The following is a 20535-nucleotide window of genomic DNA, read 5'->3' as shown; positions in this document are numbered from 1 at the left end:
GCATGATTCATGTAGATGATTAAGATATTGTATATATATATGAGTGTAAAGATATGGTTTTTTTTATGTATATTCATTTTATCTTTATTTAATCTCGTTTAGTTTAGCTTTTCTTATATTTTTTTATCATACATTTCAAATACAATTCTCAACTTGTTCGCTCCATATATAATATATGTATATATATATATAAATTTGGTTTTTTTATTTTATGTATATTATATAAAGAAAAGCGTACATAAGTTTTGTTTGCCACTTTAATAATTAACTTTCTTTTTTTCTTCATATAATTTTCTTTTTTACACAGCTCGTGGGGAAAAAGTTGGAATAGCAAACAAATTGAAATCAGTTCTAAACATATTATTAATATGTATATCAAATAAATTATAAAAAAAGAATACCAAAATCAGAACAAAACGTTTCGTCGTATTATAAACTCAAAATCGTTTCAATTATGTAACGCAATCGTATTATTTGAATTTTATGTAGGCCAGTGTAAATTCATTTTGAATGAACTTTACGCTTGAAGGCGAGTCTAAGCAACCAACTCGCAATCGTGGAATATGGGTGGAAACGTGTATAAGACTTGTATTTTGATTGAATTCTGATACACTCAAGCATATAAATAAATATTTCATATTTAAGGGGGGGCTGGGGATGATTGCATTATGATAAATTGAAGCATATAAATTAGATATTTCCCCAACATTTTTTGGCGATGCATAATAACGATTTTTTGTTTGTGTATAAACGAAACGCTTTTTGTTTTGTTGTTCCATATATCATTATTATAAACTAATGCCTGGGTTAGTTGTTGTTGCTGCTGTTGTTGTTTGCTGCTTAGACCTCATCGTTCTGATTCATTTTGAGCTCATTGAGTGTCGCATTGAATCGCGACCATTCATCGCGCGATGGCAACGCCAAATGCTCAGCCACATCATAGACATAGAGCTTGCCCGCCTCGTCACCGATGGTGACATGGAGACCCGATGGCGTCCAGGAGACGCGATTGAGCGCTGGCGCACCATCGACGACGATTGATGCCGTTGGTACTTCGGTATCTTGATTGAGATTCCATAAATCAAGGCGACCGCTACCATCGACAGCAGCAAATAAAGCGGGATGAACGGGCGACCAGGCGACATCCATCACATAATCCGAGTTATCCTCAAATGAGTACAAAGGCTTTGTATCCTGCAAAATATATAAGCCGAGTGTTTATAGTGGATAAGACAAAGGCGACAGAGCGGGGACAGTTCTCTCTATTTACCTTGAGCGACCAGAGCTTGATGGTCCAATCGATTGATGAGGTCAAAAACAGATGCCCAAAGTCGGGCGACGATTGATTATAGTGCGTCGAGATGCCCGTTATGGGACCCAAATGCCTTTCAAACACCTCATTGACGCCGGAGCGCAATCCGTGCCTTGAAGCTGAATAGACATATCCATCCTCACTGCCCATGACCAGGCTGTTGATCTCGTTGGCCGGGAAGGCCATGCATGTAATGGCAATTGCCTTCGATTGACGCTGCTGCAACTCCAGCGTATCCTGCGGCTGCGACAACATATCCAAGGACCACGAACACAATTTGCCATCCGATGATATGGAGATGACATTGTGAGCATTCTGTGTACCCACCATTTGCAGACAGTAAACAGGATGTGTATGGGCAGCAGCACTCAATGGTGTGCGTTGTATGGGCGTACGTTTCTGTACGCGATTATCCCAAAGTACAATCTGACCGGAGTATGTGCCGCCGAGTATTAGATTGGGATTAAATTTGGCAAAGCAGGTGGACATCACGGCACTCTGACAATGGAAAACATCCTCGGGCGTTTGCTTCTTGAACTTCGTATTCCAGACCATAACGACGCCGTCTGGTTCATTGGGACTCTCCTCGTTGTTGTGATAGGAGGCTACAACCAATTCCGGAAAGTGGGTGGACCAATCCATGCTAGTGATACAGCGATTCTTGGACCAGCGCTCATCGTAAAAGACACGATTCAGTGAGAGACGAGCATGCGAGCGTTCATCGTTTGCCTCCTCATTATCGCCGCAGCCAATGTAATCGGTGTATATGTCCACATTCTCCGAGAGAGCACGTTCAATGACACGACCTGCACGCAATACGAACCTTTGAAAATCCTCCGATAAGATGATCATTTGTTTTTGCTCCTCCGATAGTTCCTTGACTGCAATTAATCGGTAAATATTAACATAAAAAAAAACAGTTCCCATTGCCATCAAACGGGCAAAGTTTAAATTTAGAGATGTGCGCTCAAAAGACAAGCCTCATTCTTTTTACGACAGTTACATAGTCTGGCGCACATCTCTAGTAGCCCGTTGTTACTCACCTTCCTTCTTCTCCTCCTGTTCCTTCTTTTGTTCGAGCGGTGTTATGGCTGGGGCCACATCCTTCACCGTGGGCAGACCGTGAGTGAGATAGCCAGGCGGCAGCTTGGAACTAAAACCATGATCCAGATGTGGCAGCGAGCTCTCTTCGTCATCTCCTTGGGCATCAAATGCAAGCACTGTTTAATGTATAAAACTAACACAGCTAAAGGAACATGACAATCGACAGAACAGGAACAATTCTACTTGTATTTGGATTGTTTGGTTTTCTTTATCTCTTTGGTTTTGTTTAGCTGCTTTAACGGATTCTTTTTTGGTTTTTACATTAAGTTACTTTTTGCATTGTTGTCTCTGTCTTGCTTGCAAAATTTGTTATATCTTTTCAACTTCATTTTATATTTATTTGTCTTGGCTTTATTACAGGGCTTCTGTGTGTCAGTGTGGATGTGTGTGTGATTGTGAAAGTGGAAAAAGAGCGAGGGGAGAAACTATTAAGAGAGCGCACAATCTAAATTCTTCTTCATGTGCTAATTGCCTCCACACAACTGCGTGTGTGAGTGTGAATAGGCCAGAACGAAGAGAAGGTAGGGATGTCAGGTGCATGACCGAGCGAGAGAGAAATAGACGCACACACACGCTCGCTCGCTTATACTTGTGTTATACGAAGGAGTTAATAGTTTTTTTTACACAAGTACAATATCGTATAAGAGATGTGCGTGCGTGCGTACATGTGTGTGTGTGTGGTGTGTGTGTAAGTATGTATAGATGCTGTTAGTTGTGCTATACGCTGGACACCGTACAACTTAATACACAAAGCCAATTAATAAAAAATAAATAAAAATATATGAAAATTGAAAAAAATGTACAATTTTCGATAAACTGATACGCCGTTAATATATATGTATGTGTGTATGTATATATAAATATATATATATATATGTATGTATATATATTTATGTAGCGTGGCAGCATAAGAGAAAGATAGAGAGAGAAATAGATATAAGGAGGCATATTTGAGGTATTATTATTATGTATTACGTATTTGGGTTTACACTCTGTGGACACTTCTTGCTTGCTTCACTAATTCGTATCATTAAATATTTGATCAATTGTTTTTGTTTTTTTTTTTTTGCTTCTCCACCCAGTTTATAAACTTTTTGCACTTAAAATTATGTATTTATGCTAATTATATATTACATATATTAATATATATTTTTCTATTTCATTTTTCATTGCATTAATTTAACATTTAACATAAAGAGCCGATAGAGGTCGCTTTTGGTTGCGTGTGCTGCGTGTTATTAGTGACAACACACTTAACGGTACATTTAAGAGAGCCGCCTAAAACGCGCTTCGCTTGCTGTGCTTGTTAAGAGAGTGAGCGAGACAGACAGATCGAGAGAGTAAGAGGTCTGTGTATGTGTTTGTGTGAAGAAAGGAGAGAGAAACAGGGACCAAAAAGCGCTAGACAATTCCCCACAGAAAATTAAAGAATATTTTTGTCTTCAAAGGTATGTTTTAGATCTTTTTGTTAGCCAGTTTTTTTTTTCTTTTGATTTAATCAAGAATTAGTGGCACGAAATTAGCATAGATGAATGAAAATGAATTGAGGTTTAAATTGAATTTCAGGTTAGGCACATACAAAATGGAAGATCATGCATGTAGGCAGGGGCTTTTTTAACTGTACAGAGCGAGAGAGATGGAGACATAGAGGGAAAACGCGAGCGCAGAAATGGAGATAGTGTATATAGCTCTGTGTGTGTATGTGTGTGTGTGTGTCAGCCAGCGCGAAGTTTATTTTTTTGTTTTATTTTGATATAGTTAGAATTTGTTTACGTTCCTATTTTGCTTCATGTCACGATTCCCGTCACTGTTTTTCTTTTTCTTGCCTTTTGTTTGAGATGTACCTACCTGTGAATTCATCCTCCCACTCTAAACCCGGATTAAGATTGTATTCATCTTGAAGAAATATAAAGAAACAAAATATATTGTACATATACACATTTTAGTTGTTCATTTTAGTTCATTTGGTTTTTCTTCTCAACTCGTTTTTTCCGAGGCTCAAATGTTGAGCTTAACCGCCCTTAAATATTTTTTTTTTTGTGATTTTGAACAAAAGGCATTAAATGATGAACAAAACGATAAAAGCAACCGATTATATGGCATATATATATGTATGTTTCGAGACGTGTTATATGATATATCTGTAGCATATAGATAAAACATAAATCATGATACGAATTCGATATAAAAATAGTAAAAAATTAAATACAATTAGCACACAAGTCGACCAAGAGCGGCGACATTTATAAATTATAATACAATGTTAACTTTTGCAACTGCTCTAAATACTAATATATATATATATATATATATATATATATATATATATATAAAGTATTTTTTATATAGTACATATTTTCTGTGCTTTTACATGCATTCGTGTTGGATATGTGTGTGTGTGTAGGCGTGTCTTACATATTGTGTGTAGACTTAAGCTTATAATCAATCAGATTTATTTATATGTATGTATATATATGAATTTATATAGATATACTCGATACTTGGGTTGGAAAATTGTTGGCTAGACAATAGATATGGGAAATAAAACCAGGCAAATTTCGCCTAACACAAATTTGAAGACTAGCGTAAAGTAGTCAAACTGTTATACTGTATAACAGTTGTTACGCCGTATAATCGCAAAATAATAAAGTAAGGATCCAAAGCAATATTCTTATTCGTTTCCTACTTAAGAAACAATATTTTTGTTTATATATTAAATAAATATGCAATAATATTATCATTAATAATTAAAAAGAAAACTTAAGTGAATTCAGCTACTTAAACAAATTAATAACAAAAAAACTTATAAATTGGGTGGAGTTGAACAATCTGATATGCGTTCGTTAAGATATATATATATATATAATATATATAATGCTGATACAAACTGAATATTGTATGCTCTCTACATATTTAAATATATGGAAAATATATATCTCAATAAAATGCAAATATAATTAAATGGATATAGTGGAGGGGGAATAGCATAAGCAAATTCTCTAGAATCTGATAAATATATATATGTATATATATATTTATATAGATAACTCTGTTTAGTATATGTTCAACAGGCACTATGGATAGATCTACTACATTAAAACATATAAAAAAACTAGCGAGAGCTAAGAGAGAGATACATAGATAAATAAAGAGAGCGAGTAAGCTACATAGAGCGAGCGAGCAAGAGAGAGATATACAGAGAGAAAGAAAAATAGTTGGTGGGCTATATAGATAGGGTTTTTCAATTTCTTTTTCTTCTTTTTTGGGGGTAATATTCTTGGATAGTTTACATAGAGAAAAGTCAACAACTACTCACCATAATAATCCGTTGCATGAGCTGCAGTTATTTTTTTTTTTATATTTTTTTATTTTTTGCGTGCGTACCAAGGAACAGATAAAAAAAGTTGGAAGAAAAATGTAAATAGACAAATTATTAATATTAAATTGCGCTCAAACAAATGCCTAAAATACACAAAAATAAAAATATTTAGCGTATGCAATAGTAAAAAAACATAAGATCTATAAAATTGATATGAAGAAAAATGTGAGCGAGAGAGAGAGAGAGATAGAGCGGGTGTATAGTGTATATATCTATTTATGTATGTATGTGTATACATCTAGCATATCTGTTATAGACAGAGAGAGGTTACCATTATGTATTGTGTGCTGTTGTCTAAATTGTTTTCGCTGCTTAAGACTATGTTTAATACCTTTACGTGGACGCCACCAATCCTCCATATATCCTGACAGAGGCGATGAGTGGCAAGAAAGAACTGTATTTGTTATTGAATTTCACTTAAATGTTAAATGCTTGCTTGCTCTCTATATCTTAAATATATATATATATATATATATATATATATATATATATATATATATATATATATATATATATATATATATATATATAGATCAGTTATCTGATTCGAGTATTTGATGCGCAATACAAATAATGGGAAAAGGATTTGTAGTAGGTTAATTAAGCGTCGCGATTACATACTGTAGTTCGGGGCAAGCATACAGACAATTTCAGAAAGACAAACATATAGAGTATAACTAACGTAAAGAAAAACAAAAAAAAAACATAACTCGTAGGAAACAAACTATGGAAAGTGTTTACACAGGAGCCATACATATATATAGTATAGATATATATATATATATAATGTAAGACATTGTTAAGGGTATTATATACTAGCTAGCATAGTTAATTATTGATGTGCATGTAGAGTATATGATTCAGATATATATCATACCATCACGTTCGTGTCCGCCGGTGCTTGTGGTCTGTGTTTGCTTCGTATAGACGAGCGTCTCCTTTGGTGGAATGTTTGTGGCCTGCACATTATAGACGCTCAGATTCAAAGGTTGCTTCTTGCCGGCGCTAGGATATAACGGTAAAACAGTTAGATAATATGCAAGAGTTTAGATAGAACAGTATACAATATACAGGCATTTGCAGCTAAAACAAAGTCTAGTCTAAATCGTTTGCTGGCAAGCTTGAACAAATCCTAAACATATGTTGCTCACTGCAATTGCTGCTATGCTTAAAATATATATCTATATATACCCCTGTCCATTGACATTTGCCTGTAGGCTGACATCGGGCGTTTGTGTATTGGAATTATCCGAGGTTAGCGAATTGGCTGACGACAGCGAGGACAACACTTCCGAAACGGGCGCAACGCCTAGTGACGAAAGCATTTCATCTAAATCTCTGCAAGCAAATTGAATAATTATAATGCAATGTATTTATTAATGCTATATATTTATATATATAGGTTAACTGACTTGCGTTGATCCTTGTCGATGCCAGTGCCGGTGCCAATGCGGCCGGCTGCCTCTTCCATGTCTTTGATTTCTTTTTCGCGGCGCCGGCGATCCTTCTCCTCGCGCAGTGCTGCCAATTTGGCCTTTTTCCGCTCCAGCTCAGCCTTTCGATCCATTTTTGAGGTGTGGCAACGCTCGACACTGTTCACAGCTGCTGCTCTTCAGTAAGGAGTAGGGGGTGGGCGATTTTCAGGCGAACACGGGAATACAACAACAACAACTACTACTACAGCAAGTGCAGTTCGAAAGCTGCAGCAAAAAAGAAAATAGAAAAAGGCAAAACAATGAATCAGTTGTAAGCAATAGTGGTAAGCGCAGCTGCTTGATGATGTCACCACCAACAACAAGAACAACGACAATAACTGGCCAAAAGTTAACTTTGCCTGCGTGTGTGTGCAAATTGTATTGCAGCCAACATAGCTTCTCACATATTCACGCACACACTCATCCAAGCAAAAATCAATACTCAAAGATGAGCTGAAGCAGCAGCATTTGCTTTGGCAGTGACAGCGCTGTCGACGTTGTGACGTCGTTTTCCACTTTTTCGCTGGTGGGCCCATTTTTTTTCACAGCCGTACAGCAAAAGAACACAACAGCACACACTTAGACTTAACATATTTTTAACAACGCACCTTGAAATGTTGTTTGCAAACTAATTGTATATATTCCAATTGTAATTAAAATAACATTTTATTCCAATTGAAAACGCGACTGCAATGTTTTGCGAATAGATCTAGTGTAACCGTAAATATCAATGAAAAAATACCAAGTAATCGATATATGAAAAATACTGTCCACCTTTTAGCTGGTTGACGAGTGTGACAGCACTTTAGTTATTGCTTTCTGATGAGCTTTTAACGTATATTGAAACATTTAATTAAGCTGCTAGCACTCATTAACGTAAATAATATAAAAACCATTGTAATCCGTGTATAATAAATGTATATATGAGAGTGCCAAATTATGTCATTGCCTTAAGTTGTCAGCGTCTGTGTGTGCCCGCAAAATTTAAAAAATAACTGCATTACTTTAAGCTGGCAACGCCTTTGAGTGCGCCGAAATTCAAAAATATCTTTGTAAATTGCAGACATTGCTTGAATGATTGCTTGAATAAAAGAAAAATGTGGTTTTGTTGAACTATCAAGCTGGCATTAATTAATGCTCAACGCATTTGGTCGTCAAGTGAAATCGTAAGAATGGAAATAGAAAGCTTAACGAGAGAACTTGTTGGCATTGTCATTGTCATTTTCAATGCGATTGTCATGCACTGCAACATAACGGGACAATCGTTTACAATTGGCATATTAAGTGACCCTTCATATACATATGTATGTATGTTTGTAATTAACTGCTAATTGTTTTAGCTGACCTGACGGCAACAAATGCCATGTGAAGAGAGTTAATAGTCAGCTCTACCTTATGGCACCCACACACACACACACACTTTCACACACACTTTGACTTTGACATAGTTGGCGGTTCGTTCACTTTTGACTGCCAGCCCTGCCTTTAAGTTTGTTTTTCTCTGTCAACTTTTTATTCATATGCATATTTCTTTGATATTTTTGTCTCTGGTCCTCTTCCTCTTCATCAATTAGCTGTTATTTGGGTTGGCGCATCTTGATTTTGTAAAAGAAACAAAACAGAAAAAAAACTGGATGACCTATAAATTGCATATGCATTGATTTCGTAATCCCCTTTAAAAATTAACTCATTTGTGTGAATCGCCAAAGCAGATGATGGTCAATACCCTGTACAATCTGATTACAAAAGGGGTATGATCTATTTGTTCCTAATATTTATGCAAATCAAAATATGAAAGTGAGGTTAGAGTAAGCCAATAAGTAAGGTTAGTTTTGTTTCTAGAGCTAAGAGGCTAGTTTGCCAGGGTATCTGTTAGTCGTTCAGTTCATGTTATGCTTATGTTAAATTCATATAGTTACTGATTCATAGGATGGTTAGAGTGCAGTAGAAATTGAGGTTAGAGTTGATGTGTTGGGTAACCGTTAGTCGATTATTTTGTGCTTAGAGCAAACTTGTTGATTATTTTGGTAGCCAAATTAACGTTGAAGCTTTTTCTTTTTCTCTTAAGCTAAAAAAAACCTTGAATTACAAAATCTTACCAAGCAGCAACTTGATAATGATAATGCCAATAATGATGCTGTTGTTCATGATAAATCAGCGCATCTGTCAGAAGTTACAACAACAAATAGTGTTTTTTAACAGTTTTTCAATGGCTCTTTTTTTTGCTAATTGCAAAAGCGGTTTGTATGCAGATGTATTTGTGTGTTTGTATATAAAACTTAGTATATCTGTGTGTCGCTATAGGGAAACGCTTTATAATGATATCTACAATTCGAAACGCGCATAATTTGCAATTAAATTGCTCACTTTAAATGTTGTTTTTTTTTCTTAGAAGCCGCTCGAAGTTGCCAGACTGCCATTTTTTTTGCTGTTTTCTGTATGTGGCTCGAACGAGAGTAAAAGTTACGTGTGTATGTGTATGTGTATGTTTATATTAAATTAACTTTAACTAGTTGCTAACTGCTTTATAGGTTGGGTCAGCCTGTTTTCCATTTTTTTTTTTCTTTTTTTAAAACTTTTTTTTTTGTTTTTAACAAACTTGCGCTGTTTTGCCGGCTGCCCAAGGACAACGGGTTTTTGTTGTTTTCTTTTCGGGGCATTGCGTGTGCGTCATATTTAGCATATAATCGCATTTACATATATGTATATTATGTATATTTCGTTAATCACAGATATATCTGATTGTTTTGACATATAGATATATATATATATAAATGTATATATGTATATATATATATAAATGTGGTTCTCGCCATTTTAAGTTTGCAGCAAGGCAAATGTGTCCTGGCATCTGGCAAGGCTGACCATGCAAGAGAAAGGCTGCAGTGCACTTATTTATTTATAAAGTGTTGCCACTTGTGCATGCAGAAAGACAAACACACACACACATACATATACAGCTGCACTTTTGTTATGGCTGCGATTTGAAAGGTTTTGTGGCTTTTGTCTTCCATTTGCGTCTGCTTTTTTTGTCCACTTAACTGATTTTCGTTGTTTTTTTTTTTTGGTTATTTTGGACTTTTTTATTGCTGTAAATTGTCGAAGCATTTGCATGCACGTCGTTAACCCGGCAAAGTTTCGGTTAAAGCGTTGGCGCATATGAATTTTATTATTTGTTTTTGTTAGCTCTTTTATTTTCATTTTTTCATCAGTCACATACAAATTGAACACACACTCCCGTGCATACACACATATCTACAGATATGCGCATGTATTTACATACAAACAAACAAATGTATGTATTTACTTGCTTCATTACAGCTTTGCTTTGCCTTTGCCTTGCCTTTCTTCGCTGCCCCGTTGTGCTTCGGGCAGCGCTGCCGCCGCCACCGCCGCCATCTTCCAGGCTATTGCTTAGCGCCTGCGCCCAAGCATCATCGTCGCCAACGTTTCGACGTTAACGGCGCTGCTGGCGTCGCCGCGTTAGCCGTTGCGCTGTTGCCGGTAAAAAAGTCTTGAAAAGTGCGCCTCTTTGGCGTTCCGTTGTTAGTTTAAGTTTAACCATCGCACGCTTAAGTCGCGATTTAGTTGGCCGCAGAAAGGAACCATAATTTTTTTCCAACTCCTGCTTTAAGGAGCGTACATATATTTTTTTTTATAAATTTAGTTGTAAATCAAAGAAACAAAATGAAATTATTTTTATGTGCCATTGCTGTGATGCTTTGTGTGGCGGCGACAAGTGAGTGACAAAATATACATTAATTTTAAATTTTATGGAAAAAAAACATGTAAATATATAAATAAATTAAGATCTCGTATTGGCAACTTTGTGCTAATCAGCTTGGCATTGGCTACGCATGTGTGTACGCATGTGTTTGCATTAGTGTGCGCAGCTGTGCTCGCAGCTAACAGCTTGTGTCCGTTAGCTAACGGTATATGCTGGCTTTGCAATTGAATAGCTATATATATATATATATATATATATATATATTGTATATACATAATTATGTGTATTGCATTGCGTTCTTTTATATGCCATGGGTCGACCCTGTCTGACATTTAAGTTGCCATTTGCATGGATTTAATGGGTGTGTGTGTGTGTGGGATGGAGATGGCAAAGGTGGAAGGGGCGCGAAACGGGTAAACGTTAAACCGGCTGGCGCTGGAATGAAAAATTGAAACTGGAACTGGCAACTGTTCAACTGTTAACTGGAACTGGGACTGGGACTGGGCGTGCGCTTATGCAACCGCAAACAGGAAAATGAGATAAATAAAAAATGGAGAAAAAATCCAATCGATCAATCGATCAGTTGTTTCTTTTTTTTTTTTCTGCTGTTACACTTTTGAAAAGCAGGAAACCGAGGTCTTAGTGAAAGCATGGCAACAGTTTAATGAACTCTCTCTCTCTCTCTCTCTCTTTACGCAGGCGCTGCTGGCGAATTTGAATGTCCTAAGCCCAATGGCCAATTTGCCGATGAAGAGCAATGCGACAAATATTACCAGTGCGATGAAGGTGTGGCCACGCCAAAACTGTGCGCAGATGGCCTTGTGTTCGATCCATTGAACCGCAAGATCAACAAATGCGATCAGCCCTTCAATGTGGACTGCGAGGACCGCACATTGTTGCGTAAGTAATCGCACAAATATCCAGTAAATATTTAATATATATGTGTGTATATGTATACTATAGAGGAGCCCAAGTCTACAAAGTTCTGTCCGCGCAAAAATGGTTTCTTTGCCCATCCGGAGGCGAGCATTTGCAACATCTTTTACAATTGCATCAATGGCGATGCTTTGGAAATGAAGTGTACCGTTGGTCTGCACTTCGATGAATATTCCGGCACCTGCGTCTGGCCGGATACGGCTAAGCGTGAAGGCTGCAGCGATCCAGAGAGTGAGTGGAGAATTCCTTAAAATCAAATGACAAGCAAAATTTACCCATTGTCCCTCTTTTACTCTCTGCTCGTAACTTTAGAAAAAACGGCGAGCGGCTTCTCGTGCCCCAAGGATCAGCCCAAAATGGATGCGCGCGGCCAGGTTGTCACCCATCCGAAATATCCTCATCCCACCGATTGCCAAAAGTTCTATGTCTGCTTAAACGGCGAGGATCCCAGAGACTTGGGCTGCCAGCTGGGCGAGGTCTACAACGATGAGACAGAGATGTGCGATGCGCCCGAAAATGTGCCAGGCTGCGAGGACTGGTACAAGGATACCAGCGACGATGATAATAAGAAGCCTGCAGCCAGGAGCTGAGCTTCATCTCATCCGCCGATACCATAAAAATTAAAAAAAAAAAAAAAAAACAAAACAAAATATATACGCCCCATTCTTGCGCGCGTCTAATGCAGAGTTAAATTCACACATACACACACACACACACACGCACACACATTCGGTTACACTTGGACGGACTGACAGGATAGCTGATGGACGCGCGTTTTAGTCAGTTAAACTCAAAGTCGTTGCTAGCCTCTTCGCAAAGCGTTACTAGTTACTTTTGACTCGATACTCGTTACTTTTGACTCGCTACTCGTTACTTATATAACTTTGGCCTCACTACTCGTTCCTTTTGACTCGCTATTCGTTACCTTTGACGCACGACTCCTTAATTTCTTTACTTTTGACTCGCTATTTTTTTGCAACGAGTTACACTTTCTATTTTTCCCTTTCTTAAACACACATACTTTCCCTCTCTATCTTTCTCTTTTATATTCCGCATTTCCTTTATCTGTGCTCTTTAACTATTCTATCGTTGTGTACATATTTCCTCTTTGTTTAAAAAAAAAAAACAACAAAAACAAAAATAAAAAATAATAAACTGTTTTCTATAAACTATCTGTCTATCTATCTATCTATTACAATCTGTTATACTATTCTTTCCCCATTCTCAAACATCGTATCTATTGATTACATACATACTATAATGTTCGATATGTTTCATTATTCTGATTTTCTTTTAACCACTTTGTTTTTTCTTCATCTATTTTGATCTTTGCCTTTTCATCTTTGTTTATTGATCTTTGATCCTTGATTTTTTATCTCGTGTTTATCTGACCAGCCTTCATTCTAGGCTATACTTTTTATTATATTCTATCTATTTTGATATATTATTCTCATAACTTCTCTTTACTTATAATAATTCCTTTCCAGAACTGATCATGGCCTATCCCATATTGCTCTCATATCTGTAATGAACATTTTTGATATCTGAGGTCATTTGTTTATCTTTCATATCGTTACGTTTTCTTCATAGCTAAGTCTTTTTAATATCATCTTAACTTAACTGTAAAGATACTATATACCAACGTCTATATCACTTTGCAATTGTTCACTCATGCTTCATTTCTCTCTCTCTCTCTTCTCTTGTTCCTTTTCGCTGTTAACTTCTTTTGATCTCTATTTACCTCTTTCTCACTTTCTCTCTATGTATCTATCTCTATATATATTTATATATACATCCTACTTCTGATTATCATCTCTTTCGCTCTCCATCTTTTTCTTTGTCTCTCTTTGTCCATTTCTGTTTCTCTCTTTCTCTTTGTCTCTATCTCTGTCTACTTCTATTGAATTCTCTCTCTCTCTCTCTCTCTCTCACTCACTTTCTCTCGCTCTATTTCTCTATATCTCTCCCAGTTGCTCTAACGCTCTCTCTCTCTTCATTTCCCTATGTTATCCTCCCTTTCTTTTTCTTATTTGTTACCCCATTTTCTATTGTGACTCCCTTTCCAGATCACCGAGTGATCGCAACATTCACAGCAACAACGCCAGCAACAACAACGCTAACAACAACAACAACAACAATCAGTTCATTTCCATTTGCCAACTCATTCGATTAAATAACAAGACTTGAAATAATGCCAATTGTTGTTTTTCTTCATTTGTTTATCTAGTATTTTCCTTCCATTAATTATCTAGCATATGTAAAAGATATACATATATATATATATATATATATATATATATATGTGTCTGTTAATTACGAGCAAATCGAGGACAAATCGATAATAATATATCCACAATTCGCACACTTAATCTATTCGCATCCCATGATGAAATGGATACCGTTTCCCCCTACTCTTGCTCAACTCCTCCGTCTTCTTTTCTTCCTCACTTCCTCTGCTTCTCCCATCCAAGCTGAGCGCGCTTTATTAACCTATTGTCAACAAAAACACAATAACCGTTAATTGCATTTGGGCACTAACGGGTTAAGAGTCGACAGAAAGAAACAAGCATACTGACTTTTGAATACCCTTACATATGTATATATAATTATATTTTGTATCATATATAATATATATATAATATAATATGTATATAAATATATGTACAAATATATATAAAATAGTGTATATGTATATATTATTGCAAAGAAGTGCTCGTATGCACACACACATTTATAACACACACACACACATTTACATGCAGTTAAGTTTGCAAAGGCAAATCTGACGATGCAGTCGCTATGCTCGGCTGCTAAAACGAAGTGCAGCGGACTAAGTTACGTTACGCAATCGTCGCTGGCCACACAGACAGCAGCAGCAACAATAACAACAACAGCAAGCAGCGACGGCGCACAGTGTTGCAATAGTTAACAATGTAACGGTAATCGGCAAGACGAACGCAAACACAATGCAGACAAAAAAAAGCAACGATGACGATGACGACGTAGCTTAGCCGAGACACGAAGCCTGCGGCCCGAATGCAATCAATGAATGGTAAGCTTACGGGCTGCTCGAGCTTTGCCTTTTACTTTCAATCACACATGTTGCCAGTTGCAACAACAACAACAGCAGCAGCAGCAAGAGCCCAAATCACGTTTTGCATTTTTGTTTTTGTACCACAAATTGTTCGATCAAACGGTGCGCGTGCGCGCGCACACACACACACGCATGATATGCCTTGCCTAAGTGCCTGCACACACACGAACACAAGTACTTGCGCCCGCATAGCCTCTGCCCCTGTCGACCCCTTTTTAATGCCCAGCAACCACCCACCGCATAGCGCTCTCCCCCTCCCCCCTCCTCACTTCCTCCTTCCCATCCACAGCGCTGCTCCGCAACTAAATTCAAATACGAAACGCCAAAAATAAAGCTTTGCAAAACTTTGTTGTTGCTGTCGCCGCTGTCGCTGTTACGGCCGGCGCCGCTGCTGCTGCTGCTGCTACTGGCACTGCTGCTGCTTCTTCTTCTTGAGCGCGGTATAAATCTTTTCAGTTGAGTTTGGAACGCGTAACCGTTAAAACGTGCAGCGGAATTTCAAGTGTCGCGCTGTTGAATTCAAATTGAAACGCTGCCGTTGCCATTGCCATTGTTATTGTTGTTGTTTGCCGTTGTCGTTATTATTTTTGTTTATTTTTTTGAATAAATTTTTTTTGTCGCCTGCTTGCCATTTTCGGCTATTGCTGTTGCTGTTGTTCGGTTATTCAGTTATTCGCTGTTCGAATTCGCCGCAAACATGCAACGCGCCCAATTGAGCTGCGTCCTGATCCTGGCATTCATTGCTTACGGTAAGTAGCCGCCATTTTGTTATTGTTACCGTTACTGTTACTGTTGTTATGTGCACACTGTGGTCTCTGGAATGCCAACTGGAATGCTCATATTTGGCATTAGCGCAACCCCTTCCATTGCGTGCTAAGCCCTGAGCCGAGCTTTTACTTTCAAAAAATAATTGCAAGAAATATAAATAGCCAATTGCAAGCACTGAACTGGAATGGAATGGAATGGCACCTTTTTCTAATTTGTTTTTTTTTTTTTCTTTATTTTTGGTTTTTTCCTTTCTGTTTGTTCTCGAATTGAATTTATCTCTCTGCTGTCAGCTGGCTTCAAGGCTATGCCAAAGATTTGCTTCAATTCGCCCTCTCGCCGCTTTCTGCTCCAATTAGCTGCAGCAGCAGCAACTCGCCGTCGTTTAACCCTGAACAGCTTACAGTGTGCAGGGGGCATTGGGCAGGTGGCAGGTGGCAGGGGGTTGTAGCGTTCAAATACGCCCCATTACAACAACGTTCGTACCTATTCTCAAGCTCATTTGGCATGCAGATCCAGTATTCCAATAGCTGATCGTTTATTACTTTTGCTTTTGTTGAGCCAGTTGTCTGCTGTGTGCTCAGACCATGTCTAGATGGCCGTGGTACACTGAGAGAAATGTAGCTTATCGCTTAAACTAAGCTCGAAACAAGCTGAAATTAATTACGAAAATATTATAGTTCCAATTAAAGCTATTTTTATGCCATATATAATTAAGGATCTTAGAGTTTTAGAGTTGTACACTGTAAAATATGTATGTTAGGTTGCAAAATTAAGCTTGAACTTGAGTTGAAACTCAGCTTTTGAAGTTATAGTAGGTTGTTATTTAGAAAAATCATGTACACTGACAAAAATAATGTCAAAGTTCAAAGTTTTAGAATCAAAACAGTATATATTGATATACAGCTATACAGCTAACTGTTGTTTTATTATCTCCAAGCAAGTTAAGTACACTGAGAAAAAAGTATTTAAACTGTGACTCAATTATAGACTTTGCAATGCAGCTTTTTTGCACTGAATAAATGCGTAAAAGTACAAAAATACTTTTAAAATGCGCCCAAGGAAGAGCTTATAGTTTATATATAGGTTTTTTCTCGCTACACTGCAAGAAATAAAACTAAGAAATTTACGAAAAAAAAATAATTATATAAATAATAATAAATAAATAAATAATTATATAAATACAATACGATTAAATATACTAAATAACATATTAATATTTAGAAAGCAGTTGCAATAGGAGCTATTTGTTGCAGTGTATTTTGGCAAATGCTGGAACTGAGTTGAAATCTTAATTTATTTCGTGCAAGTTTTACCACCCGGGTTTTCTGTGCATTTCAGCTTCATACACACCTTTTTTGTGCAGTGTATTTTGTATTTATTATACATATTCGAACCCTAATTAAAACAAATGCCAAACATTTAAATGCTTCAAAGTCAAAGCAGAACTTGGCTCGTCAAACCAGTTCATAATTAGACCTAATCGCATTAAATATTATAAAATCTAGAGCTCAAATAAATAAATAAAAAACAAAAGCCACAAAGTCTCGAAATGCTGTCGGCCCAACGAGTTTTCGTTCGACTTCAAAAGGTTGAAGTGACGAAACTGAAAGCGAAAAATAAAAAAAAAAAATTCGAAAACGTTAAAAAAGTCAAAACTGATTTTGGTTGGCAAAAACGCTTTTTTGGACAGCAAATTATCGATAAGTGTTGGTAAATTAATTGCCGGAAATCTCAGCTAGTGTTAAGCAAATGCATAAACAGTTGCGAATACCGTACAAATCAGCAGCAACTGTAAATGAAAATGAAAACAGTTTGCGGTGCTTTAACCCGTTGCCCGAGGCAAATCACACGTCGCCAGTCTCTGGGCTTCGGTTACATCATCCAGCGCCGGCGCCGGCGCTAGACGCGAAGATGCTCGAAAGCCGTAAGCCGTAAGCTTGTCACATTCACACTCACACGCACACTGACAGCACTTACAACACTTGCACTTGCAACACTGACAGCAACACACTTAGCGAAACCAGTTGCCAGTTGCCAGTTGCTTGGTAGGAAGGAAGTGCGCGCTTTCAAGTTTAATAATGGCCATTGGCATCGGTGGGGAATGGCAATGATGGCGACACTTCCCCAAGTGCGGGACAATGTGATGACGGCGCCAGCGATAATGATAACACACATTTAACGACAACAAACTATTTCGATAACAAATGTTGAAAACCGATAGGGATCTATAAAATGAAATTTATAGATATCGATTAATAATCGATAAGCACTATCGATAACAAGATTTATAGAAAAAAGTTAGCATGACCCTAAATCGCATTAGTTTGAAATTAGCTGATATAACTGTTGTCGTTAGTTTGTCGAAAAATCGATAATCTTAAACATTTATATATATATATATATATATATATATATATATATATATATATATATATATATATCGATAAATGTATATCGATAGCGCATGTACATAACAATATCGATATACTGCTAATTGAAAAACCGTCGAGTTATCGACGCAACTTTTTTAAATGTTATCGATAAATTGATTGAAGTTCAATAGACCAACATTGATTTAGTAAAATGAGATCACCGGGTGGATCATTTTATTAGGCTCGATAAGTCTGCCTTCCCGCAATATGTATGTCTATCGATAACGATAACGAATTCAGCATCTTGAGCGTTGCGATTCATTATTTGGCATGACATGTGGATGGAAATATGTATACTTAGGGCGAAATTGTTTATAAATACTCAGCGATCGATAACGATAACGACAGTTATTTATTCACAGTTAAGTTATGTAAATTTATCAAAGCAACATGAAAATATCGATATTTTTATTGATTGTCGATAACGATAACGATCTCTAATCATGTTACAGCAAATGCTCTGGCTGTTGGCACACCCGAATGCCCCGAGAAGTATGGCGTGCAGGCCTACGCCCACACCGAGAACTGTGATCAGTTCTTCCTCTGCACCAATGGCACCTTGACCCTGGAGACGTGCGAGAACGGTCTGCTCTTCGACGGCAAAGGCGCGGTCCACAATCACTGCAACTACAACTGGGCGGTCGACTGCAAGGGTCGTCATTGGGATCGTGAGTAACGAGCTCGAAATACGAATACGATTTCAGTTAGAGATATTAATTGCTCTCTCTCTCTCTTTCTCTCTCTCTCTGTCTGTCGCATTTTCTTTGTCCCCTTTCCCTGCCTTAGCCACGCCCATTTCGACACCTGGCTGCGAGTATCAATTTGGTCTGTATGCCGTTTCGAAGGAGTGCTCCACCACCTACATCAAATGCGCCCACGGCGAGCCCCACGAACAGGACTGCGATGCGGGCCTAGCGTACGATGAGCGCATCCATGGCTGCAACTGGCCCGATCAGCTGCTGGACCACTGCAATCCCGAGGGTGAGTGACCGAGCTAGATAGCCCAAGATAACAGCTGCAATTGCGATCTAAGAAACAGTTCCATTGCATGACTTATTCAAGTGAACTAGTTCAACTCACTGATCACTGATATTGATCAGTTATATATATATATTATGTGGCTGAACAGCATTTCTAGCATAACGTTCTTATGATCAGACAGCTCAACTTATTCAAATGAGCTACTTAATGCTAAACAGTGATCAGTGATCAGTGATCAGTGATCAGAGTTGAGTTGTTCATGAACTATACGTTCTTTTGAGCCAATCAGCTATCGATCACAAGTGAATCAGCAAGTTATTAGCTGATCAATGCGAACCATTTATAAGCTTACAAACACTATGGATCATTTAATGAGCTACTGAACTAATTGAATCAACGAACTGAACTATGAATAGTTCATTTGACTAACAATCTAACAATCTGACGATTCTCATCAATTGTTCATGAACTACAATGCGAATCGAACATTATTGAGTGATCGATACATATCGATTAACGCCCAGCTCTATTTAATATATCTTGATTTCTCTTCCAGCTGTCGTTGGCTTCAAGTGTCCCACGAAAGTCGATCCCAATTCGGTGGCCGCGCGCTTTTGGCCCTTCCCCCGGTTCCCCGTGCAGGGCGATTGCCATCGCTTGATTACCTGCGTCGAGGGCTATCCACGTTTGATTAGCTGCGGCGAGGACAAGGTGTTCGACGAGCACACGCTCACCTGCGAGGAGCCCGAGTATGCCAGCGGTGGCTGTGCCAACTATGGCAAATAGTGTGACCGTAGCCGCTCCAAAATGAATTGAACATGAAGAAGAAGAAGAAGATACAGTTCAACAACAAAGCAGCTCACACTCAACTGTACATATGTAAAGCTTCGCTGTCGCTCTCTCCTTCATCCCTCCCTCTCTGTCTCTCTCTCTATCTGCATCTGTCTCGCTCTCTCCCTCCTTTTGCACACCTGCTCTCTGGCTCTGCGCCCATGTCCTTGCATCAAATATTGCAATAATTATCGATAATCTTAATCTGTTTTTTTCTTCATCAATTTACATAATTTTTGTATATTTCTTTTATATTTTGTTATTTTCCAATTGAGCTCTAAATGCAATAAAGTTTAAATTTATTTATTGTAATATTTTTGAAACCACAACTTCTTTATAGACATATATTTTTAATTGTATCTGTAGAAGCTAAGGCTAAGCCTAGAAGAGGCCTTAAAGGAAGCCTCCAAACACAGTTGCCACTGGCAGGCCGAAAGAGTTACTGGGGTATATCAAAGATATATAAGATCTATTTAGCTGAACTTCAATTGAGGTA

At 37.7% G+C, this 20535-nt stretch overlaps 3 protein-coding genes across 11 annotated transcripts; 2 read left to right on the top strand and 1 right to left on the bottom strand.

Annotated features, from left to right (window-relative positions):
• Positions 1-403: 403 nt before the first annotated feature.
• Positions 404-8002, bottom strand: LOC111593415 (cytoplasmic dynein 1 intermediate chain). 9 transcript variants are annotated; one of them, XM_023306148.2, is made up of 10 exons: positions 7879-8002; positions 7208-7495; positions 6987-7133; positions 6673-6800; positions 6127-6159; positions 5733-5753; positions 4265-4312; positions 2356-2511; positions 1271-2193; positions 404-1194 (listed from the first exon to the last, which is right to left on the bottom strand). In XM_023306148.2, exons 2-10 carry the CDS (start codon positions 7360-7362, stop codon positions 841-843), a joined length of 1965 nt encoding a protein of 654 aa, XP_023161916.1. In that variant the 5' UTR covers positions 7363-7495; positions 7879-8002; the 3' UTR covers positions 404-840. The 9 variants fall into 9 exon arrangements, with proteins under 9 accessions (XP_023161916.1, XP_023161917.1, XP_023161918.1 ...); XM_023306149.2 differs by having other exon boundaries at positions 2356-2508; XM_023306150.2 differs by lacking the exon at positions 4265-4312 and having other exon boundaries at positions 2356-2532.
• Positions 8003-10587: 2585 nt separating this feature from the next.
• On the top strand, positions 10588-12573 carry LOC111593431 (protein obstructor-E). The gene is made up of 4 exons (XM_023306177.2): positions 10588-11009; positions 11697-11897; positions 11961-12164; positions 12246-12573. The coding sequence occupies exons 1-4, from the start codon at positions 10958-10960 to the stop codon at positions 12521-12523; spliced, it is 735 nt and encodes a 244-aa protein (XP_023161945.1). The 5' UTR covers positions 10588-10957; the 3' UTR covers positions 12524-12573.
• Positions 12574-15626: 3053 nt separating this feature from the next.
• Positions 15627-20238, top strand: LOC111593464 (protein obstructor-E). The gene is made up of 4 exons (XM_023306226.2): positions 15627-15776; positions 18680-18895; positions 19014-19208; positions 19765-20238. The coding sequence occupies exons 1-4, from the start codon at positions 15725-15727 to the stop codon at positions 19992-19994; spliced, it is 693 nt and encodes a 230-aa protein (XP_023161994.2). The 5' UTR covers positions 15627-15724; the 3' UTR covers positions 19995-20238.
• Positions 20239-20535: the final 297 nt, after the last annotated feature.

The sequence above is a fragment of the Drosophila hydei genome, unplaced genomic scaffold (genome assembly GCF_003285905.1).
Source record: "Drosophila hydei strain 15085-1641.00,03,60 unplaced genomic scaffold, DhydRS2 tig00000349-arrow-arrow-pilon, whole genome shotgun sequence".
Taxonomy (NCBI): domain Eukaryota; kingdom Metazoa; phylum Arthropoda; class Insecta; order Diptera; family Drosophilidae; genus Drosophila; species Drosophila hydei.
The sequence above is the reverse complement of the archived record's forward strand: the minus strand, read 5'-3'. Positions and strand labels throughout refer to the sequence as shown.